The sequence below is a fragment of the Xiphias gladius genome, chromosome 19 (assembly GCF_016859285.1).
Source record: "Xiphias gladius isolate SHS-SW01 ecotype Sanya breed wild chromosome 19, ASM1685928v1, whole genome shotgun sequence".
Lineage (NCBI taxonomy): Eukaryota > Metazoa > Chordata > Actinopteri > Istiophoriformes > Xiphiidae > Xiphias > Xiphias gladius.
Window position 1 is genome coordinate 5,031,996 of NC_053418.1, and position 18,032 is coordinate 5,050,027.

The 18,032-nt window shown below is 40.2% G+C and overlaps 1 protein-coding gene and 1 pseudogene across 5 annotated transcripts in view; both read left to right on the top strand.

Annotated features, from left to right (window-relative positions):
- The window catches only part of susd2 (sushi domain containing 2), a 31,645-nt gene that overhangs the window by 11,456 nt on the left and 2,157 nt on the right, over nucleotides 1-18,032 (top strand). The window contains exons 13-14 of one of the 5 annotated variants that reach the window (XM_040154398.1): nucleotides 509-560; nucleotides 709-743. The exons of 1 other annotated variant lie outside the window; for it this stretch is intronic. In XM_040154398.1, the coding sequence (XP_040010332.1) occupies nucleotides 509-560; nucleotides 709-727 (71 nt within the window). In that variant the 3' untranslated portion in view covers nucleotides 728-743. Of the gene's footprint in view, nucleotides 1-508; nucleotides 561-708; nucleotides 744-7,625; nucleotides 7,723-12,456; nucleotides 13,249-18,032 lie in introns of those variants that run through there. 3 more of the 5 variants (XM_040154396.1, XM_040154395.1, XM_040154399.1) reach the window with 3 other exon arrangements.
- LOC120805858 lies at nucleotides 3,112-3,230 on the top strand (annotated as a pseudogene).

Below are 18,032 nucleotides of genomic sequence, written 5' to 3' on the forward strand. Positions count from 1 at the left end.
TTGGTTCTAATATGAAACAAAACAAACAGCTGGCTGTGTTGAGTAAAATAAACTCAACAGTAATGTATGTGAGAAAAAAAAACAATACTCTGAACACATATGAGAAAGTAAACTGTAAAAATTTCCTTGCCTCTAAATAATACTGAGAACTGTAAAACTCGCCTCGTAGTACATTAACTGATACTTCGACATCAGAGTTTTGAGAGTTGGCTGCAGAAAAGGATTCCATGCATGAGCTGTTTTCTTAAAAATCAAACCCAGACAACAAACAAGTCTGGAGCACATATGGATTTTGTGAAAAGGATCAAATGAATTTGATTTTTTTTCTTTTTCTTTTTTTTTTTTTTTTCTTAAACAATCACCCAAACTTACATATTCGTAAACACAAACAGGGAGACATTTCAAAGCAGTCCCTACTGGACACGACATTATTACCACAACAATGAACTATTTGCAAAAAACAACTGAAAATGATAAAAATTTCACTGCGAGTGTTTATTTATTTCAGACAAGTTGAGTTTCATACTGTACTACATGGAAAACCAATGGCTGCACAGAGGGTAGGAGTCTAAATTGCAATTACAAATATAATTTAAATCGGGCTATAACATGCAAAACTTTCACTTGCTGTTGTCTGTTTCTGTCTGTATCATTGTAATCGGTATGTGAAGTAACTCATTCTTTCTGTTTTATTCCCATGTGAAATAGTTTGACATTATTGCTCTAGAAAGGTACTACAGTACGTAAATAAACTAATTTGCTTACTTATTCCTGACTAAACCCCCACGTGTTTTATATTCACTACAATTGGCAGCATCCTCCAGTGAAAACTGAGAGGGACTTTGGGAATCCTCTTCTTCCCATCCAGTCTCTTTGAAAGCAAAGATTCAGTAGACTCGGCTCTGGGCTGCTCATGCATACCATTAGCTACAAAGTTATAAACTTCTGAACCTGGGTTGGCTTGGCTTTGTGTTTTTTAAATTGGAACCACCTGGGGTCCCCCTAATGGTTTCATTCATCAACCCAACTGTGAACTCTCAATGAGTGTTGTTGTAGTTGCCAGCTGTTGCCATCAAGTGGCAGTATTTCCCATTGAATTCCCAGCGTTTTGTTTTTGTGACAGAGCAGGTCAATGCCTCCTTTTGTCCCCTTGTGTAGTGTAAAGGAGGCTGTTTTTTAGAAAAACCGTGAAAAACAACCGGTAACTACACAGTAATTATTAATTTGTGTCGCAGTGATAGAAAAATGGGATGAAATTAGATCTTTAATAACTTAGTTGCAAAACCCCCAGACTTGACGACTTTTAAGGCCTTTCCTCATCGAAGTATCAGTTATAGTGAAGGGAGAAGAAGCAGAGAAACGAAACCACTGGACTTGTGATCCACTTCCACTTTCATCCCTTCATGTCTTCACCACAGTCCTCCATGCTTTCCTTGTTAGAGTTGCAAACAGAGACTTCCTCGTGATAGTAATCAGGGATGAATAGACTTCATATATCAGATTTGGAAGCCCATGTAACTAACAACTGGCTGGTTCACAGCTGGACACAATTGATCACAAATCCTTCATGAGAGAAATGTATTAGTTTCATAACTTGATTATCCAGTGCAGAGCAGTTCAGAAATGTTTCATATTAAGCCAGGTGATTGCTTTTGTTCTTTCTTTCATTTTTCATTTTGCTTACCTCTCACAGTGACACGCTTTCCGCTTTAAGCTGTTGTGCTTAGGGTACAGTTAACCCATCACTATTTGTTATACATACAAACCAAACACCTCTAATCTTGAACAAAAAGCCGTACCTGCCGATCTGATTTCTATGGCAGTACTGCAGCATCAGTCAGAAAGTTTAGAAAGTATCTATTCTATACTAAGTGTTCCAACGATGTGGGTGTGATAAATAGTCTCACTGACACCCACACACACACATTCACACGCATGTATAGATAAACACAATCAGCGTGAATTGGAGCTTCAGCTGTACCCATGCATACGGTTGTACACACACACATACCCACACACCAAGCTGGGCCTTTTTAGCCATTTGACAATGATCACACTTCCTCTGACACTCTCATTACCCAAATCAGAGCTAACAACTGTCAACATGACCTGAGGTGCCTAATGACAGGTGTTGCATGAGCTGTTACCTCCGCAATTCAAATGTGACCTCTAGCCATGTAAACAATACTAAATACAGACCTTGCAAGAGATGCCCTGACTGATCTCTCCTCATCCCCTTATGTGAATCACTGCAGCATGATGTGTTGGCTGAGCAGCCAGAGAATTTCTGCCATAGTCAAGATGAACTGTTTGCTCCTGCAAAACAAATTCCATCGCATTGAGTTTGACTTCTTCTCTGAGTCACTTTAATGAGCGACTGTTGAAATGGCGCTTGTCAGCAGAGGTGACAGTATGTCCCTTCCATCAATAGCACACATTAGACTTTAGACGGGCGTGGTGTATTGTGATGATCAATGTTAATATCATGCTGGAAAGACGGGGTTGTTGGAGAAGCGAGGGTGGGGTTTGGATAGAAACTCCTCGGAGTGTTTTTGATCTTACTACAGACAGAGCCATGGGACGCTTGAGAGGTTTATGGTGATTATAGAAGATTATACAGTTTACTATCTTGGATGCACTGTGTCACAGTCTTCTGAAAAACAATAGCCCTGGTTGAGTATCAGATGCATACCAACAACACGATTACGCCACCTTAATGGCATTATAATATTTAATAGAGTTCCTTGTACATAGGAGAAGAAAGGGATTAAAGGAAAGGTGACAGCTGCCAGAGAGGGATAGAGTGATTTTCACAGGAAAAAGTGACGTTGGTTGCAAGACCAAGCCTCGGTTTTCTGCCTGTAGTTCTCTTCTTAGATTCCCCTGAGATAGAGCAGTCAAAAGCCAAGAGACAGAAGTGGTTGGTAAATGCAGGTTGCACAGAAGGAGGGGTTGTTGAAATGCCAACCAAGACCAGGGTGAGATTTTTTTAACCAGTGACATTGCTCACACTTCACTGTCTTCATGTGGCCATATCTGTCAATGTGAAAAAGTCCCACTTCCTGTCCTTATTTTTTTCATTAGAAATTGCCTTTTACTCTCACACCAATGGCTTATGACCATACCAACCTGAATACACCTGATCACGTCCAATCTCGGGAGCTAAGCAGCGTTGGGCCTGGTTAGTCCTAAGATGGGAGACCGCCTGGGAATACCAGGTGCTGTAAGGTTTGGGGTGGCTGTGGCTCAGGAGGTAGAGCGGGTCGAGCGGGTCATCCCCTATCCGGAAGGTGGGTGGTTTGATCCCCTGCTCCTCCAGTCCACATGTCAAAGTGTTCTTAGGCAAGATACTGAACCCAAAACTGACCCTGTTGGCTGTGCCATCAGTATGTGTGAGTGTGATGTGTGAATGTGGCATGCAGTGTAAAGTGCTTTGAGTGGTCGATTAGACTAGAAAAGCACTGTATAAGTGCAGTCCATTTACCAATGATGTGAAAGTGCTTGCTTGATTCATTGTAGAGATGATAGTACTGTTTCATTATTGTCTTTAAATGGGAGAGAGAGTTGTAGAAACATAAACGACTCCATCTCAAATTTAAGTGCGATTTACCTAATAACCACACCTACACGATATCTATCCACCTTTCTAGTCTAATTAGTGTGGCGTGACTGACATTGTCAAATGCTGCAACGAACTTAAGAGGCACATGAATGGAAAGCTTTCTTTAAGTCCGTGCATATGCACAGATTATGCACTCTTTCTAATGATGATCGGAGAGGTGACCAAGCCATGTTGAAGCTATTTCCAACATTCTGGTTTCATTTTAGGACACAGCACCAATAATATCTGTGGCAGACAATGGCTACTAATTATCTCGGCTATGGTCTCATTTTTTCCGTTAATGTTCCGGCAGTTAGGTGTACATGGACTATCATTCGGAGTATCCCAGCTAAACTGAAAAATTTAAAACTATGATTTGGTAAAAAATTATATCTATATGTTTGTGTTTAAGACGAAAATAAACAGTCAAGTGGGATGACACATTGGTGTGAGCCTGATCTTTAGCATATCAGTACCACAATAACCAATAAACTATCAGCAAGAGAGCAGAAGAGCCTAAATAAAATGCAAAAATTAATGGATAAATGGTTGAAACTCCCAGATTTTGCCACTCCAATAGTACAACTGCAAACTTGACCAAACTTACCGAAAAAAGAAGAGACCAAGCCCATCAACAATTCCGGCACACTTGTATCCACTTTTATATAATCCTTAGTATTAAATAACATCTAGGTTAAAATCAATACAATTTGAACACTTGGAATATGACAGATGGTGTTAATGAAGGGGTCCTTTGGACTCATCGGATAGAGCTGTGGTGGACTTAAAAGGCTGGGAAACACTGCTGGATGCATTAATGGCTGAAAATGCCTGCACAAACTACCTTTCATTGACTAGACTAAGGTATATGAGGGATGGGACTGGAAAAAAGTACAGTTTGATTAAAAACATACACGTATGAATCTCTGACCATGGATAGAGTCAAAATGCAGGTTTAGAGACAAGAAATTATTTAGTTGGGTTCTACCAGGCTTTTTGTTTTTTTAGTATGTTTGTGCAACTGTGTGCTTGTTAAGCTTGTACGTGAAACATTTGATGAAGTTTTCCATCACACACATGGTTGAAATTCCAAGAATACTTCCACCCATCGCATTAAGTCAGACCGGGTGAGATACACGTATCAGATGACAACAGTAGCTTCTTACAGAGACTCACTGTTACCAGGGAGAGAAAAATCAACAGAATTATTTTAAGATGATATCAGCTCTGGTAAAAAAACAAAACAAAACAAAAAAAACAAAAACAAAACTCATCTCAATCTTAAGAAATGCTTTATGTGATAAGAGTGTAGCTCAGGGGTGTATGGGAGTGGTAGGATTATGAAAACAGTCTTGGATGTCTGATAGGTATCGTCTGTTTGCAATTTCTTTGTGAGATAAACACAATGATGGTGAGCTCAGAAAATTTAAATTTTCAAGTTTTTGAATTTGAATTGGTAGCAAATTGTAGGAGTAACGTGTAAAATATAATCACTTTTATCTACTTGAATTCAAGTATAGATGATAGAGAAGGGTTATATACACTACCATCTTTGAACTGTATAGAAAACACCCTTTTCTGTTCTCCGTTAGCTTCAACTAATTCAGTCCAACCCCATGATGTCTGTCATGTGTTAATCTCATCTCACTAGAAATATAATGTCCCAAACTGAGTGCTATTGCTCCCTGCAGCTTTACAATTCGATCAATGCAGGTCGGTTTAGTGGAGTAATGAGATAGCTTTGAGGTTTTGCCAGCAGAAGAAGAAAGGAAAAAAGGTGAATGTTAACACTGATTGACTGCCAGTCCTCTACATGCTCCCAGTGCAATTATGTGCTGGGCAGCTTGTCACACCGATGCTGAAGGCCTCTGCATCCGACAGTTTGACGCCACTGCTGCATCAAAGGCCTGGCCATGTGTAGTGAAACTGATTGGTCTAGAAACTTCAGGGAATATTTTTACATGTTGGTGCTTATTTCAGTGTGCTTCTGTACACACGTTGTGTTTGCGTTTGATGTTCCAAGGCCGATGACATTCTAAAGGACCAACACCTGCAGTGCCTGCCTGACAAACATCTACCACCCTTGACATGTGTTCATGCATTCATGTGTTAGAGGATGACGGTACTTTCATAATTATCTTCCTCGTATCGTCTGTATAATTGCCTGCCTCAAAAAATAACTCTTGGCTCAATATACTGAATGAATAGTCAAATAGATTGGAAATCGCTTCACTGGACTTGCCAAGACCCCAAGGAAAGTTTCTGATGTTCTGATTTAATCACAGTATTTCCTAAGCAAGTGCAAACAATGTGAAGGCAACTGCTGGGAAAATCCAGCAAATGGAGGTTGTATCAGTCCATCCAGCATTGTACTCATTATGTTTTTTTGAAGCAAGTATATCATTTTTGTTTTGTTTGATCCCTTTGGTAATTATAAAAATGGACATACTGGCAGAACACAATGGATCTTTGTGGGAGAGCAGTGTGAAATCAGATTAATCAGATTTTTCACCTGTGTGAAAAATCTATACAGGGGACGAAGACTTGAACTACTCATCCATTTTTTAATTCAAATTGATGTAAAATAGGCTCTTTGGCCAATCACAGTTGCCCTGATAAGTTCTTTGAAGAATTGGGTGATGTGTATAAAATACTTTGCCACGGTAAATCAAGTATGGGTAAATTAAATGGCCAGTAATTTATGTTTTTGGCCAATTCAGGAAAATAACGGTGGCCAATCAAGGTATTTAGCACATTCATGCAAACCCCATAGAAATTAAATTTCGTCAATTTGTAACATTGCCCAAAAATGCCTAATTTGGCCAGATATATTAAAGGGATAGTTAACTTGGCATTTTCTGGACAAATACATCAATGATTAATGAGGGCAAAAAAAAAATGAATCGCCCTCCAACAAGAAACTGGCTTACATGAGCACGATGTTAGGATAAATGAATTAAGTGATATGAAATGGCGGTTCAGTCTGATTATCAGGCAGCTTGGCAAAATCAATGATGATTGACCAATTTATATCGTCTCAGGTCATATCACACAACTATACTTTAACGCCAAAATTCATTGGTAGCAGTAATATCTATGTAATTGTGTACTGTGTGTATAATTAGACAATGGTCCATTTGCTGGATTCGTTCATCATCCAGTGCTCCGCAGGTAGTGCCATGTTGAAGGTCCATTGGTAAATGTTGGCTAAATATGTAACAAATGGGCAAGAAAAGGGAGAGTGCTATAGTAGATTACATGTCGTTATTGGTCTGTTCAAGTAGTGACAGGAAGGTCTTGCCTCTAGGGAGTTTGAGTTTGAGTTTGAGTTTTACAGTAACGTCAGATAATTCAGCTCAGTTGGCATAAAAATCATCAGTACTTTTAGGTACCTAATCAGCCCACCGGCTAATTTGGCAAGGTAATAGATGCTTACACTTACACTCAGTACTAGTATTATCGAAGCTAATCTGTGCTAAAATATAAGGTGCTAAATCAATGAAATGAAAATGAAAGTGAAGCCAACATTACTTAACAATCACATCTGGCCAAGCCATACATTTACACATTTACATTCAATGTAACCTGTAGTTCACAGCCATGGTTTCAGTCAGTCATAGGCGTACACTATGGCTACCAAAGAAGTTTCGGTCTAGCAAGTTTTTAGTACCTTAATCCTTTTATTTACCCAGATAAAACTGACTGATCAAGCCTGTTAAATACAGCCACACCTAGTTGTATGCACAAACTGTTACTACCCTCCTTAATTTGGAGCTACAACACACAGTCCTCTACTGCTGACTACTGAGCCGCTCCACTAGATGCCTCGTTCAACGGAATCATGAGTGTTGATTGATCTTCCCTCCTTGGTTGTCCCTCATGCCTTTGCTTACAACATCAGCGCTTCCCTGTTTGCCTTTTGACTTTATATTGATCCAGATATAAAACATGTGGAGGATGGATTGTTCAGAAGGATCAATGGCTGATAGCAGTGACTAATTCTGTGTTGGTGTGATTTTCACAGACGATAACGTGGGGTTTGTACTTGGCACTGTTGGTTCCCTCTCAGCACTGGTCACAATGGGAGTAATGATCAAACTACACAACAGGAAACAAGACAGGTGGGTTACGCATGATTCACCTCACAGAAAAATCAATTCCTCTGTTCCACTGGTGCTACCAAAAGCAATTTATGACACAAGAAATATAAAAAAAGCAAATATTAAATCAGTGTTTGGACTTACAATGCTCTCTACAGAAAGTTATTTTTTACACGATTGCTACTGCAGATTGATTCTTTCTCTTAATTTAAAATAAAGGCTACATTCATTGGTAGTTTTGTATCACCCGGCCGACACTGCAAATATTATTTCACTATTTCATTATTTCACCTAAAATATGAATACTGTTGTACTTCATCCACTGGCTTTTTTTAGGATACTGAATTTCTGATAAGCTGAGAAGCGTGATATAGATATCCAACAAACTGAGATATTACCAAATAGGCTGATAGTAGAACAATTGTTGAGTTTCAGCTGGTGTTATAACCACAGAAAATGGAAAATATTATACCATTACACCGCACAGCATTGCAGGATTAGTCAAAGTTATAATCCTTAAGATTTCAGTCTGGGTTGATTTGGTGACACCTGTGGTTATCGTGCTAACAGCAAGTGTAGTTTAATACTACAGGTCCCAGAATTCTCGGGGGAGTAAAAGCTCCTTGAGCAGCTACTTTGTCAGAAAAACAACAGAGGAGCAACTGGTCTGTCTGTGAGTTTGCAGCCAAACAAACTCACATTGTTTTGATAAAGACATCAGTCAATAAAAATCCTGTTTACGTGAAGCCATGAGCAACCATAATCTAATTTCACGCTGCACACTGCGCGAGTAGTTTTCCACAGCTATGGGAGTTGGTTACTGAGAAGTTGGAGTCGTGCAGCCTGTCACCAGCAGCTCTTCATCTAACAGCTCATTGTAGCTGGTCCTGATTGCCGAAAATGACCTTTGTCTTGTTTTGCAAAAACATTTTTGATAAATGGCCGTGGTTTGCATTAGCAGTAACATAATAAGTTTAATATAGCCTACAGTAAACAGTGAAATTGATACAGATGTGATAAATATACTAACAATAATACTAGATTACATATACAGTCCTGGTTGAGATTATTGGCACCCCTTAAATTTAAATATAGAATTTAGAATGTCTTCAGAAATTAATGCAAAACATAATATTATATTTATGTATAATGATTTGTTTATTCAGAATATTTAATAGGATGTAAAAAATTACTGAACAACAACAAAAAAAAGCTTTCATATAGCGAAATAAAAAATACAAACATAAAATGTGCGCTTGACAGAATTATTGGCATCTTTTTGATGCATCTTGATGCAAAAACAAATAAGAAACACCTGTGCTTACTTTTCGGTGTTCACATGACCTTCATTAACCAATGAATAAGGGTTTTACTGCATAAAAAAGGGGCTGATTGTTTCCAGTTTCTTTTTCACAATGCCGAAGACGAGAGAGCTGTCTGAGAGATCATCAGATGTGCTATTATCAAAAAACCTAACAATTCCAAAAGCTACATCAGTCCATAACGTTATCAAGAGGTTTTACATTCATATTGTTAAGACACCTCCAGAACGTGATGCTAAGAAGAAGCTCGGTGAGAGAAGTCTGCGGAGGTTGATGTGGATTGTGGAAAAAACACCACACAAGACATCCACAGTATTGGTTAATTTGCATTTATTTCTAAATTCTAAAATCTGTACTTAAAATTCAGGGGTGCCAATAATTTAAACCAGGACTGTACATGAATTGTTTCTTGTGAATTCTTCATGTCTGTATGAAGACAATATAAGTCACTAAGAAGGAAAACTACTATACAGACAGGTAATTAGATGTGCTGACCATTTGCAATATATAGCCACATATGGTTTATATATAAAAAACAGGTTTTGATTTCCTGAAAATCTTGGATTATAACTTTAAGGCCAGAATCAAACCGATTGTAGAGTCAAACTGAAAACCTCTGGCTATCTCTCTCTCTTGCTCCCTCTCTCTATACAAACCACCAGCGTTAAGGTCTCCGCAGATCAGACAAACACTGAATTATGACACAAATAATGGCTTGTGTTTGTTCGTTAGGCCTCCAGCCATAGCCACCCATAAATCTTTCATTCTGTCTTTGAAAATATAGATTAAATGTTAGAAAAAAGGAGGCTTGTTATCTTGTGAAAACCGGTGCATAGCTAGAGGTCCTCTTCCCCTCCCATTTCCTCCCAATAGTCAAAACCTTTGTGCTGCGCCAACAAAGACACAGACACAAAAGCAATGAATCCCACCACCCCTGTCTCATATCCAACATGTCCCGGCCTCCTAACCGTTACTCATACTTTTTCTTTCTGATCTGAGCAAACCAAATAAACCCATTTACCCTGTGGGATCATATTCATGACTGCAGTCCAGAGAAACAAGAGGCTAATGGAGGTACTAGTTCCTGGGTGTATGCAGGCAAATTAAAGACCTGTTTTATGGGTTCATAGACTTCATTTGGGCTTTCCCCCCCACCGTAACTCCAGCAGGGGAAGAAAAAAAGATAGATGTCATGCCTGAAGAGTCACCTCCCGCTCCCAGCAACACTTTGGGCAGGCAGGTGATGAAACTGCATTTTTTTTCAAGCCATAAGGGCAAGGAGCGAGCACACCTGCCCTCTCTTGAAGCCTTGATCATGGGAGGCCAGGTGTAAGTAGAGAAGAAGAGTGTCAGAGGGTCTGCAGATGTGAGGAAGGAGATCTCACACACATGACCTGCTGATACACTGCTTGTACACGAGACTCAGTACACACACAGCCAGGATACACACTCTGTGAATACAGTAGCCTAAATGTCTGAAGAGAAATCTTACACATTCCTCGAGTGTGATTGGTCTCACCAACATGCATGAACCAACACAAAAGCACACACATTCCCCTACCAACAAGTGCAGACACAATGATTCTTCCCCGACATCAGAAGCATAGCAGGATGGAAGTAGAGGGGGTCTTACTGTTTTTCAGATCAAGTCTGGGTTGCGTGTCTGGAGGAAAGAAGCAGTGATACTGTGTGTGTGCGTGTGTGACAAGTGGATAGTGTAGGCCTCCTGTGCCTCAGTTCCCTGTGTCTCAGACTCAGACTTGCAGGGGTACTTTCCACATCTAGGGTTACTCTGCAGGTTTCAACAGGCCTACTGGCAGCTCACCACAGCAGTAAGAAAGTCATTACACCAAAAGATGTGAGTCTGTTTGTGTGTGTGTGTGTGTGTGTGTGTGTGTGTGTGTACGATCATGTCTGCTCCACTTCTGCTATATGACACATCAAAAAGGTAGAGGGGGCTTTGTCTGAACCTGGCAAGGGGTTCAAAATGGATTGAAGGAGAGAGGGAGGAAAGACATTTAGCAAAGTGAGGTAAACTGTCTCAACACCAAATGCCCAGAAATTCTGGTAACTTATCTCACCTACCTGAACAAATACGACGGTACCCCTCCCCCCCACACATCGTATATAATGATTGAATATCACTAATATTTATTAGTAATTATTTCGCTGTCATTTGATGAATAACACAGACAGTTGGAAACTAATTAAATGTCTCTTTCTGAAAGTCAGTGAGGCTTCTTTCATAGCCAGAAAGGGACCGGTATCTGCAGCAGTGTTAAATACATTAGAGGTAATATCAAAATCATACCCACCTCCCCTGGAGAAATAAATCATGCCTGACGGGGGGGCTTAAAGGATGTGTTCACATATTTTGACAGACATGTTCTATCTTAAAACAATACTTATTTGCCCGTATGTGTATTGAAACAATTTATGCTGGCTGTAATCACCCCCCCCTCCAATTCATACTGACCGTTAAGAGATCCCTTCCTAATGTGCTTCCGATCAAAGAGATGGGGGACGAAATCCACAGTCCTCATTCTGTGAAAGAAAATTTCTTCTAAAGTTGGGCTAAAGCTTGTACGACGCCTCAGCAGTATGAGCTAGTAAAATCAAGTGGGTTATGATCTATTTAGTATGAAATCCCCCCCTTACTGTTTTTGTTGACAGTTTTACCCTGCTGAGCTGTGGTGGAATAGCAACACAAACAGGGAATTTCACGGTATAAAGGCTGTAGCTTTGGAAGATAATCACGTGATTTGACTCACTCAGACTGCTTCAGACTGTCATATTAGTTTTAGCTGAACTTTATTGAACATTTTTGCGGAGAAACTGTGGGTTTTGCTACAAATCTCTCCCATTGAATATGCATTAGGAAGAGATCGTTTTATTGGCAGTCTAGAGAACAGGAACAATTACAAAGATCATTTATTCTTTAAATGTTAAAAATGTTTAAAGAAAACGAGTGCTTTACTAGTTCAAATACCATGGGAAGGCCTAGTACATTTGCCCTTCAACATTTATGTCCCTGTTTTGCAATATCCCTAATAGGTTTTATATGTACTGTTAATAAAACACTATTTGAACAGTAAAGTGCTGTTATTAAAAACCAAGTTAACAATAATCCCTGCCCTGATGCAAGGTCACCAGACATTTTTGCTGCAGTCATTTTTGATTAAACAAGTGTTCCTCATTACTGCTCTTATTCAACTCTCATGGAGCAGCGGGACATGCACTCTTGATGGCTATTTTGCCAAAATGATTTTGGAAAGGTGAGGATAAGCATCTTCGATTTAAGGACATACCTACATTGCAGAGGTGGTGTAACAAAAATGTCTCGTAATATTAGTATTATTAGTTGGTTGCTTTTTATTTTTCTTCCGCAATTCTAAACTTGTTTCAGTGAAACTTCCTTAATTTGTTTTTTCAGAGAGAGAAAAGAAAAACCAGACCAGATGGTGACCCAAGACCAGACTTGCTAAACCATCAAAGTGCCTTTCGGATTATGGATCACACTACTAACACTGAAACCTTCAACTACGTGGCACATGGCAACACACGTTTATAGCTGAGCATTTGGAAATCATATGCAGTCGTGTTGTTCATCGGGACGGTGGTCTTCTCATGACCTGTTGGCCTTATCAGGAGAACCTCGGGAGCTGGTTAGGCTTTCAGCGTGTTGTTCGGCCTCGTGTTTTCACTCTTGTTTAGTTTGGAAAACTTCCAGGTTGTTGTAAATGGTGCATGGGGTGAGGATTGAGGGTACTGAAGTTGAGGAAAAATGCAATGGCTGCTTCTATATTCCTGTTTTGCATGACTGAATCTTCGCTCTTCGCTCTCCGATGTTCGCTAGAGAGAGAGCTGTGCAAATACTACATAGAGATATCATCATTACAATCAACACTCCCTTCTCCTTTTCAGTTTAAAATAGGACCAGATGTGTTCATATTCGTGTCAGTTGTGAAGCGAACCTGATCATTCTTCGGTTGAAAGACTTTAAACTCATATGCAGCCTTTGTGTAGGTTCACAGCCGTTAGTCAAATGAAGGGTTTTGCTGAGTGACTGAGCCAGAAAAATCCACAGATGTTACATAAGGGTGGCCTTTTTGCACTGTATGAACACTTGGTTTCTCAGTTTTCTTTTTACTATCACATGTCTGTATTTGAAAACTATTGACTGAATGAACATAAATATTGAAATAAGAAATGAATGAGGGAAACATTAAATGATTGTGCAGAATTCAGACCTTGTGCATTTTTTTATTGGCAGTTAGTGGAGTGTAGCGTGTGCACGTGTGTGTGCGTCTGTGCGCGCCGGAGCGCCCTTCAGAGCTGAGAAACAAAGACTCATCCCCACCTTGAGCCTGCGAGCAGGCATCGTCTGGCAGCGCCGCCTGCCCTTTTGGCCACACCATCGTCTCATGTTACCCAGCGGTCTTCTCTACTTTGAACCTGACTCACTTCTCCTTTTCCAAAACAAAGCCCTTGGGGGGGTAAAAGGAAACAGCGTGACAGGGTCCCGTGTGGCTGATCCTTGGGAGTGATAGGTGGGGGTCCAGCTGGGGAAGAAGAAGGGCTCTTGTTGGAGACTAATTGAAATAACCTGGCCCGCTGGACACAGAAGGCTTTGAAGTTTTTTGCCGCATGTGAACACTGTTTCCTAACTAGCATTGTGCAATGCTGTACCCATTACGAGCCTCTGCAGACACTGGCTGCTGCCGCTCTGTCATGCCTCAGGGACTTTTGGGACCCTATTGTTTTTCACATTAAAAAAACATTATGTTCTTTGTGAGCATAAAGAAGTACACATGCACCCACATTATATGTGTTGTTACCTGGTAATGAAACCAGTCCTGAAACCCTCACAAAGGACAAGTAACCCTCGCTGCGTGTCGCTGTCTGAGGTCTCTCTACAGTATCACCTTAGATTTGACTCGCTCGCTGTATAATCTCCTAACTGAGTGCAAATTTCCCTGCTTTCATGTGTCAGTCAGTGCTTACAAGAGAGGCAATGGAGCAAGCTCCTGCATCTGTTTGCAGAGTCAGATGCTGATTAATTGCGTATGGATGAAAGCAGAGGGCTTTTCATCTCTGTGGGAGACTGTTTTAACTCTGAATGTTTATGCTCGCTTATCATCCCAACAACCCAGCGTAATTAGTTCAATCAAATTCAAACACAAGTAAATGCTAATGTGTTCTGTGGAGGCCTGTTGCTTTCACGTGGGACTTTTCCCATTTCTCAGATCTCCCCTACATCCCTGGATTATGAAGAAAGGCTTCTGAAGTGGCTTTTGGATGAGGCTTTTGTTTTGGGTGTGCTTTTCTGTTTCATGTCAACTCCAGCTTTGCAGGTGGGCTTTGTCCCTTACCTCCTAATACCTCATGGTTGAGCAGTGCCTTCTGATGTTAACTCCTAATTTTAAGGCGTAGGTTGAAATAAAGACTGATTTCAGGATTAAGGTGTTTGCCCAAACACAGAGTTTTGTGTTTGAGTTTGTCACTGGCAGCACGAACACTTAACATTGGGGAGAAGATTTTAGCAAAGTCAGCTAATCCTAAAATAGATAAAAACAAAATCTGGATTTTTTTTTTTTTAATATACGTTTGTTATACTTTATTTTCATATTCTCTTTTTTGAAACGTAGGACAATCCTAAAACAAATAAGCATGAGCGTTAACTCATGACACAGATTCAAAATCCAATGAAAGACTTGAGGCTCTTGAACATATCAATATGCAACAAAAATATACACATCAATACAGTACATTCATATACTCTTTGTGCAAACATTGCGCTAATACAATGAAAAACCACATAAGGTAAATAAGTCCTACAGTTTGAAGATAAAACTAACTAATTTTAAAACTCTCTGTATAAGAAATTATAATTCAACATCACTCCAGTTTTTCTCATATATCCTCAATGTCATGCATTTTATTTTATTTTGTCATGCATTTACTGGACTTCCTGGATTGTATATTTCAACTACTTTAGTCTTGAAGTGTTCTGCTTTTCCAAATTCCGGTGAATTCGCTTCAGTGCCGTGATTCTAAATAAATATTCACAAGCTCAGTTTGCTTGGTTCTTAAGCGAAGCTGCGAGTCTTTTTCAGAGCAGTTGGCACACCGGGCAGGCAGAATCCACAGTCCACCAGTGCAAGCCAGAGCTGAACCTCAGCTTCTGTGAGGACCCAGACGTGTCCCTTCAGACACAAACTTCTTTTTACATTAACACTCAGTATAACTTTATCACTCACAGGCCAGCTACTAAGTTCCTACCTCTCAGTCATCAACATCAGAGGCTGAACTTCATCCCCCGAGGCACTGTAATCCACTCAGCGACCGGCAGCCGTTAGGACCCAAGGCTCATTTTTCATTGGAGTCAGTTCTTTTTATAATGGAGTACGTCATTCTCCCAGGCCACAGAAAAGGCAGATACCTCACTTTACTACACCGCAGATGAGCGTAGCAGAGCAAAACAGACCCAGCATGCCCAATCCACCCTTACAGATGTTCATACTAGAGCATGCCCAACACAGGAAGCCATTAAAGAGTAAATCAATCAGTCAGCGCTGTGGAAACCAGGGGGACAAACCTACATGGAAAGCTTGTGGAGGGGCACATCGCCAGGGGAGTGAGATGCACTACGCAACTTGTACCGAATAGAAATTCATTGTAGGCTCTTGGAAACTTGTGTTTTCATAAATGTGAGAGCTGGGTGGAAGCTATTTCCTGATTTGGAGTGATTCAAATGCAAAACATTGGAGGGTACTGACAAAACAGAAGCGAGAGGAGGAAATAAATAAAGAATTGTTAGCCTTCGCCTTTTATTTGCCTAGAAGGGGAATATTTTCAAAGCTCATACTCATCCTGAGAAATCATTTCAGTGGTGTTAATCCTCAAACAACATTCCCCTCTGATTTCTCAACCGAAAGGAATACAAACCATTTTCAAAATGGAGCTTTTATACACGGATCAACTGTTCTCATGAATAAAGATTTGCATCGTGGCACTTCATGGCAGGCAAAGATGAAGCTGTGCTTAGTCCCGGTTGTTTTCCTTTGAAGAAGTTCGGCCCTTACAGACACAAACTCATTTTTCCTGTGATCCTGCTTCACTGCTTTCCATATCTCATTTTAACCAAAAATGACCGCAACCTGCCAACCTTGAGACTAGATTCCATCTACTTCAATCACATCCCATTTACTGCCACATGTTTTATTGTCTTGTGGTCTTTAATTTACTCACCACTGAGCTGGAACAGGCAATAGATGTTTTTGGATTTGACAGCTCTTGCGTTTTCAGCAACATGCTCTTACAAAAAGAAAAAAAAAAAAAAGGTTTCTTTTCCATAACTTGAAATGCTTTTTTCCAATCATCATTTTATTGTCACATGTCACTGCCAGACATCAACAATAATGGCATCTGTCCCAGGGAGAACCTCCAATCACACACGCACTCTCAGATATAATCTGTCAAAGGATAACTTTATTCTCATATACTTTAAGTCCCAGTATGTAAACCTGAGTCAGCTATGCGCTGACTTTAGATTTATGATAGCACCTGTCTGTTAGCACAGATCAAAATGTTTCAAAGTAAACTGTTCCAGCAGGCATGGGAATTCCCATCAAATCCAGCTCCAGAATCCCCCGAGATCATCAAGAACTTTGTTCTTGACATCAGAGATAAAGCTTTGCAATCCTCCCCAACCATTAAGCTTAATGATCTGCTTAACTAGCTGCGTTATGCCAAAGCTAGTTCCAAGAAGAAAGACAACTTCAAAAGGCACATATTCCTCCATGCTTGGTTTGTGTTTTCCCCCCTTTTTCTCCTTATCGTGCACTATGGAACTTGTGCGATGCACAGATATGATAAAGAAGGAATTAAATCTCCGCTCTGTGTACGTGGAGTTTCATCTAAGGATTTGTTTGTGTGTGTCTGTGTGTGAGCGCGCGCAGTCTGAAGCCTCGTCCGACACCACACACATACAGTGTACACGTCTTTCAAGTGAAACCATGTCGTTTTATACCAGCCCACACTTACCTCCGTCTCATCTTTTACATTTACTTTTATATTAGTGCCTTACATAAGAATATCTTAATATTCAGTGAGTACAACATGCGTTCCTCTTTCGCTGTCATTTAATCGGCTGCAAGTAGGTTGTTTGTTTGCTACGTATATATTCTATTAAGTTTTAATGTGATTGCACGACGAGGAATTCGCAGTTTGTTTATGGAGACACTACCCGACTTTCACGACTTCAGCACTAAGGTTTGAAATGCAGTTAGCCCATATTCTCAGACTCTAGATGCAGATATTGTCTGCTGTCTAGACACACTCGCCAGTGGTATCTCTGAGTGTTCGTCTCTGTGTGTGTCTGCGCATATACCTGCCTGTGAATGTGCAATTCATATCGGGGAGGGGGGGCACTGAAGGTCCTTTTCAGGACTCATTGTTTATTCTGTCTTCCTCAGAATGTCTGAACCAACAAGGTCACAGATCTCATAAGTATTCATATTCCCGTCCCTGCTCAGCCCTGCACTAATTGAGATGACACCGCAGCCACAGCATCATCAGCTTAATATCTTGTTATTAATATTAATTTAACGGAGGAGGAGTTACAGTTTGTTCCTGTCCTGACATTCAGACTGGCATATCGACCGCTAAAAAGTGGCTTTGAATGTGCTTATTCAGGAATTACTTCACACTGTTATCAACACGCAATACGTACGGCGTCGCTGTTCTCTGGCCGTCCATCTAAACAACTCAGTGCACTATGCAGGTATTTAAAAGGCATATTATTTTATGATTTTGAGCTAAAACCGCTAAATGATTCAATGTCAGCTACTATTTTGGTAAGCGGTTAATAGTTTGTCATTTTTCAAGCCAAAATGTCAAACGTTCACTGGTTCCAGTTTATAAAATGTGTTTTTCTTTGTGTCATATCATTGTAAATCATTATCTTTGGATTCTGGACAAAACAAGCACTTTGAAATCAAGATGGGC